This window comes from Grammomys surdaster, unplaced genomic scaffold (genome assembly GCF_004785775.1).
Source record: "Grammomys surdaster isolate TR1022 unplaced genomic scaffold, NIH_TR_1.0 363, whole genome shotgun sequence".
NCBI lineage: Eukaryota > Metazoa > Chordata > Mammalia > Rodentia > Muridae > Grammomys > Grammomys surdaster.
In genome coordinates this window covers 7,872,482-7,879,346 of record NW_021604782.1, presented here as the reverse complement: position 1 = coordinate 7,879,346, position 6,865 = coordinate 7,872,482, and the positions used below count along the sequence as shown (strand labels likewise).

The 6,865-nt window shown below is 41.7% G+C and overlaps 1 protein-coding gene across 1 annotated transcript in view; it reads left to right on the top strand.

Moving 5' to 3' along the window:
* Nucleotides 1-537: 537 nt before the first annotated feature.
* LOC114631608 (thioredoxin domain-containing protein 8-like) overlaps nt 538-6,865 on the top strand; it is a 24,820-nt gene continuing 18,492 nt past the window's right edge. Inside the window, exons 1-2 of the mRNA XM_028779993.1 lie at nt 538-561; nt 1,313-1,417. Coding sequence (XP_028635826.1) covers nt 538-561; nt 1,313-1,417 — 129 coding nt within the window. The remainder of the gene's footprint in view (nt 562-1,312; nt 1,418-6,865) is intronic.

Sequence of the window (6,865 nt, the reverse complement as noted above, 5' to 3'; positions counted from 1 at the left end):
TAGTCAGAACAAAAAGGCAAAGTTCATGGAATCTGTGAGTCATAAAATGAGCTTACAGAAAGCCCATTAGAGGATTGAGGTGTTAGTACTTTTTTTTTCTACCACACATTTTTTTTAAATCCTAATGAAGTTAGCTTTGAGCCACTTAATGTGTGTGGTTTCTGTGAGGTGGAGGAGGTCAGAGATAAAGAAATGTGTAGAAAGTGATGGCAATAGAGTGAGAGCAAGATGAGAGAGCCCAGAGCTTAGCTTCTGAGAGACCCCAGACTTTGGCTTCTGAGAGAGCCCAGAGGTTGGCTTTTGCATCCAAAACCTTGGTTTTCAGGCTCTTGGCTGACCAACTGGTCACCTAGCCACGACCTAAATGGTTAAACTAGGTTCAAAGTCCCAAAGTTCTAGGTTCTGAGATGACCCATCCAATGATGTCATAGAAAAGTTACCTTTGTATTCCATCCAGAACACCATAATTAATGGGACAGCTACAGTGGTCCACCTAAGTCAACAGGAGAGGGTCAGCCGCAAGTCCAGATGTTAATCATGGTGCAGAGGATTAACACCAAGGCAAGTATTTGTTAGCTTCCTGGAATATCTCAAATGACACTTCAAAAGCAGTATCCGATGAGACCTGATGAACATCCATTATGCCCTCCATCCAGTACTCCTTCATTGCCCAATGTCAAGGGAGGCCTTTCAAGTCTTGTGTTGATTTTATGTCTTTTGCCATAGGGTCTCTACTCAAGAGACAGTGGCAGGAAAATTTCAAGTTAAAGGCTAGCCTAGGCTATTTATTAAATACAAGGTCCAGCCAAGGCAAGTAATGAAACTCTATCTCAAAATAAAAAGTAAAGAGGGCTAAAGATAGACCATCTAGCTTGTGCTATGCCCTAATATCACAGGAACTAGAGATGCAACTGAGAAATAAAGACCTATCTTGGCTGTGTGAGAATTCAGTCATCCATTCTACAGAAATACAGGTCCGGGAAGTGGGTGCATCATCTTAGAATCTTCGCCTGCTCAGAACGAAATCAAATGGGAACTTACAAAGTTCCCTTGCTGAAGGGCAAGCATGCCATCTGTATGGAATTAACTCCACCCTTAATGGAGATAGGGTTTTGGGATGTATCACTCACTTGTGTACTCATAGGGAAACTGTGTCTAACCTCAGACTCCCTTAGAAAAGCTGGAGTGGCTGTAAGACAGTACGGTAATGTTCCTCTGTTCTTGCACCCTTTGCAAAATTTCCCTTTTATTTCTTGTGAGACTTTGTGAGATTCCATGACAGTGCACACTTCCCACTGTGTTCTGGTTTCAGAGGGAACTGAAAGAATTGTTCCTCGCTGCTGAAAACAGGCTTGTGGTGATAGAGTTTTCAGCAGAGTGGTGTGACCCCTGCAAAACAATTGCTCCTGTTTTCCAGGTAAGGATTTCCAGTGTCTATCTCAAAGTCGTCAAAGGAATTTAGGTCCCCAAAAGTTTTCCCAGTCATTCTGAAGTTTTTCTACTTCTGAACTATTGGGAGGATGTAGTTGTTTTGTTCATTTGACTTTAAACATCCCTATAAACCTGAAGCTAATATTCTGGGATGTCATGAGGTGATACCAGAAGAATGGGATTATTTGTCTGTGGGGCGTTCACAAGGGAACACCAGGGTATGCAGAAGGACTACACATGGAATTGGGAATTCATATCATTACATCTTCCCAAAGTTGGAACCCAGGACTTAAATGAGATCCCAGAGAGACACAATATTTATGTTTAGTCATAAAGTATGTTTGTACACTGCTTGCATGCCTAGCACTGAAAGAGGCCACAAGACAGCATTTCTAGCTCCAGATTTTCTGGAACTAGAGTCAAAGACAACTGTGAGTTGCCATGTATGTGCCAGGAATTGGACCCTGGTCCTCTGAAAGAGCACTCAGTGCTCTTAACCACTGAGAAATCTCTCCAGCCCTCCATCTCAGGGAATTTTAGTTTTCTTTCTCCTGGTTGTACAAAGTCTCCTGGTTATTTGTGATCACCTTTGTGACATGTATAAATATCAAAATTTATACAGTATACATATATGTGTATATATGTATGAATATAAAGAAGTTTTGATCCCGTGATGATACAAGTAAAAAACTTCTACTCTGTTTTCAGTGAGATTTTTAAACACCTTGGATTTTCTTACTTGGCCTCTTGAATCTGCCAAAACTAATTCTAACAACAGTCACAGCCATCAATACTCAGTCGTAAATGAACTTGCAGAAGATGGACGAGCTACATGGCCTTTCTCCTTTGGCATTTGTGTATGTGTGGCTCATGTGTATATGTTCAGATGTGCAGGTCTGCTCTGCAGGTCTAAAGTTGATGTCAGATGTCTTCCTCAGTTGCTCTCCTCACAGACTGATACAAGGTCTCCTGAAGAACTCAGAGCTCATCTTCAGGCTAAGCTGGCTAGACCACTGTCTCTGCTTCCCTCATGCTGGTGTTACAGGCAAGTCACCATACACACAGGCTTTTGTATGTCACAAAGGTTCTAGAATTCAACCTCAGTCTTCACACTTGCATGGCAAGTGCTTTACCCACTGGGCTAACCCACCTCCTTTGACATGACTCTTCAGGATCCCTACTATGCCTAAACTTCTCATACTATTCAGAAGGAACATTTTAGTGTTAGACAGGCCTTCTGTGACTCAAAACTAAGGAGGAAGGTTCCCTCACTATGCCACAGAAATAGCCAGTGCTCTGGTGCAATAGTGTGAATCCACTCAAATGCCACAGAATTAAAGCTGATTGAATTTGGGTAGCCAATAAAAGGCACATAATATGCCACCTAAGTGTACATTTGTGTGTGTGTGTGTGTGTGTGTGTGTGTGTGTGTGTACATGTAGAAGTCTAAAGCCAACCACATCTGCTGTCATTTCTCAGACACTATCTATATACTCTTTGTTAGTGGTGGTGATTTGGTTTGGTTTGGTCTGGTCTGGTCTGGTCTGGTCTGGTCTGGTTTGGTTTGGTTTTTTTGAGGCCAGGTCTCTAACTGGGCTGGAACTCATTAAGTAGGGTAATCTAGCTCGAGGCTAATGAGCCCCAGATTTCCACCTGACTCTACTTTCCAACAAGTACATACTACCATATTGCCTATTTTTCTCATGGGTTCGTGGAGTCAGACTTAGGTCTTCATGACTGAATGGCAAGCATTCTATTGACAGCTATATTCCCAGCCATAGTTTGTTTTTGCTTTGTTGTTATGAAGGGTTAATAGTGAAATCTTTTAGCAGACTAACAGTACAAAGAGCCAGGAGAGCAGGTCGGCTAGTTTTAGGGCTTTGTGCTCCAAGAACAAGAACTTGGCTAACCACAGAGTAGATGATGTAAATGATATGGTTGAATAAGATTGAGCCTTGAGAAAAAACCTATACTTCCCCATGATTGTTCCTCGAACCCTGTCATATGCTGAGTAATGGGCTGACACTTTCTCCATGATTGTTCCCTAAACCTTGGCACTTTCCACAGTTACCCCTCCCCACTCCCCTAGTTTGTGGTTTTCTCCTTTAAATATCCTACACTCCCCTCACTAGGGGTCGACCTCCTCTGCCCCTGCATGGGTTACGGGGTCTCGGCCTCAGCACACTGATTAAAATATACCTCTTGCTGGTTACATCAAGATCGGTGTCTCTGAGTCTTTTGGGTGGCTGTGAGTTCTCGTGGCTTGAGTGGGGGTCTCCCCTCCCCAGGGGCCTTTCAGTTACTGTGTTGTCATTGTTGTTTGTTAGACTAGCGATGTGAAGAAATGTATTATTATATCTTTGGTGGTAGGATGGTAAAATGATGCATTTACTCTAAAAATAATTTAGCAATTTCTTATAAGGCACATAAATTATGCATATGTATGATAGAATGTTAGAAGAAAAATAAAGACCTATGAACAACTTAGTATAGCATGTTAAGTGATTAATTAACCCATGGCCTAGAAATTAAGATTGAATTAATCTTTGACCTAACAATTGTGCTCTTGATCAAAAAAATGAATGTTCATTGAGTATGCCTGAATAGTTAAAAGCTAAAAAAAAGCTCATGTCTTTCAACAGATCAATTATCTTATACTAGAATTAAAAGGAATTATATAAATATCATTCATTATATATCCAGATAAGACAGAGCAGAAGGACATCTGCCAAACAAGGGATTGTTTTTCTGTGAATAAGTGATTGTTGAGGGAGACATGACTGATTTGTCTTTGCTGTACCTAACTCTTGGCCTTTTGTAAGGGAGCATATTTATATACTTCATGTGATTTTGTTAAACTCCTTGTCTGTGAGGGATTAGAAGGAAGGCTTTTGCCTTACAGAAACTTTGCAATTTTATGTAGTCCCATTTGTCAATTCTTGATCTTAGAGCATAAGCATTGGTGTTCTGTTCAGGAACTTTTCCCCTGTGCCCAAGTAGTCGAGGCTCTTCCCCACCTTCTCTTCTATTAGTTTCAGTGTGTCTGGTTTTATGTGGAGGTCGTTTATCAACTTGGACTTGAGCTTTGTACAAGGGGATAAGAATGGGTCAATTTGCATTCTTCTACATGCTGACCTCCAGTTGAACCAGCACCATTTGTGGAAAATGCTGTCCTTCTTCCACTAGACAGTTTTAGCTCCTTTGTCAAAGATCAAGTGACTGTAGGTGTGTGGGTTCATTTCTGGGTCTTCAATTCTATTCCATTGATCTTCCTGCCTGTCTCTGTACCAATACCAGGTAGTTTTTATCACTATTGCTCTGTAGTACAGCTTGAGGTCAGGGATGGTGATTCCTCCAGAAGTTCTTTTATTGTTGAGAATAGTTTTCGCTATCCTGGGTTTTTTGTTATACCAAATGAATTCAAGAATTTCTCTTTCTAACTCTGTGAAGAATTGATTTGGGATTTTAATGGAGATTGCATTGAAACTGTAGATTGCTTTTGGCAAGATGGCCATTTTTATTATATTAATCCTGCCAATCCATGAGCATGGGCAATCTTTCCATCTTCTGAGATCTTCGATTTCTTTCTTCAGAGACTTGAAGTTCTTATCATACAGATCTTTCACTTGTTTGGTTAGATTCACACCAAGGTATTTTATATTATTTGTGACTATTGTGAAGGGTGTCATTTCCCTAATTTATTTTTCAGCCTGTTTACCTTTCACTTAGAGGAAATCTACTGATTTGTTTGAGTTGATTTTATAACCAGTCGCTTATAGGACAAAACGGCAACCAACAGATTGGGAAAAGATCTTTACCAATACCACATCCTATAGAGGGCTAATATCCAATATATACAAAAAACTCAAAAAATTAGACTCCAGACAACCAAATAACCCTATTTTAAAAATGAGGTATAGAGCTTAACAAAGAATTCTCAACTGAGGAAACTTGAATGGCTGAGAAGCACCTAAAGAAATGTTCAGCATCCTTAGTCATCAGGGAAATGCAAATCAAAACAACCCTGAGATTCCATCTCACACCAGTCAGAATGGCTAAGATTAAAAACTCAGGTGATAGTAGATGCTGGCGAGGGTGTGGAGAAAGAAGAACACTCCTCCATTGTTGGTGGGACTGCAAGATGGTGCAACCACTTTGGAAATCAGTCTAGCGGTTTCTCAGAAATTTGGACATAGCATTACCTGAGGACCCAGCTATACCACTCCTGGGCATATACCCAGAAGATGCTCTAACATATAACAAGGACATATGTTCCACTATGTTCATAGCAGCCTTGTAGCCAGAAGCTGGAAAGAACCCAGTATTACTCACCTATTAAAAACAATGAATTTGAGAAATTCTTAGGTAAATGGATGCAACTAGAAAATATCATCCTGAGTGAGGTAACCCAATCACAAAAGAACACACATGGAGCTGGGCAGTGGTGGCTCACACCTTTAATCCCAGCACTTGGGAGGCAGAAGCAGGTGGATTTCTGAGTTCGAGGCCAGCCTGGTCTACAGAGTGAGTTCCAGGACAGCCAAAGCTATACAGAGAAACCCTGTCTTGAAAAACCAAGGGGGCTGGAGAGATGGCTCAGTGGTTAAGAGCACTGACTGCACTTCCAGAGGTTCTGAGTTCAAATCCCAGCAACCACATGGTGGCTCACAACCATCTGTAATGAGATCTGATGCCCTCTTCTGCTGTGTCTGAAGACAGCTACAGTGTACTCATATATAATAAATAAATAAATAAATCTTAAAAAAAAAGAAAAACCAAAAAAAGAAGAAGAAGAAAAGAACACACATGGTATTCACTCACTGATTATTGGATATTAGCCTAGAAGCTTGAAATACCCAAGATTCAACTCACAGACCACATGAAGCTCATGAAGAAGGAAGACCAAGTGGGGGTGCTTCAGTCCTTCTTAGAAGGAGTAACAAAATACTCAAGGGAGAAAATATGGAGACAAAGTGTGGGACAGAAACTGAAGAAGAGGCCGTCTGGAGACCATTCCACCTGGGTATCTATCCCATGTGCAGTCACCAAAGGTAGATGCTGATGTGGATGTCAGGAAGTGCATGCTGACAGGAGCCTGATATAGCTGTGTCCTTAGAGATCTGCCATAGTCTGACGTATTCAGAGGCAGATGCTCACAGCTAACCATTGAACTGATCAAGGGGTTCCCAATGGAAGAGTTAGAGTGAAGACTGAAGGAGCTGAAAAGGTTTGTGGCCCCATGAGGAGAGCAACAATACCATCCAACCAGAGCTCCTAGGGTCTAAACCACCAGCCTGGGAGCACATAGGGAGGGACCCATGGCTCCAGCTGTACATGTAAGGGAGGAGGGCCCTGTCGGGCATAGGTGGGAGAGGAGATCCTTGGTTCCATGAAGGCTGGATGCCGAGTGTGGGGGAATTCAAGGGTGGGGAGG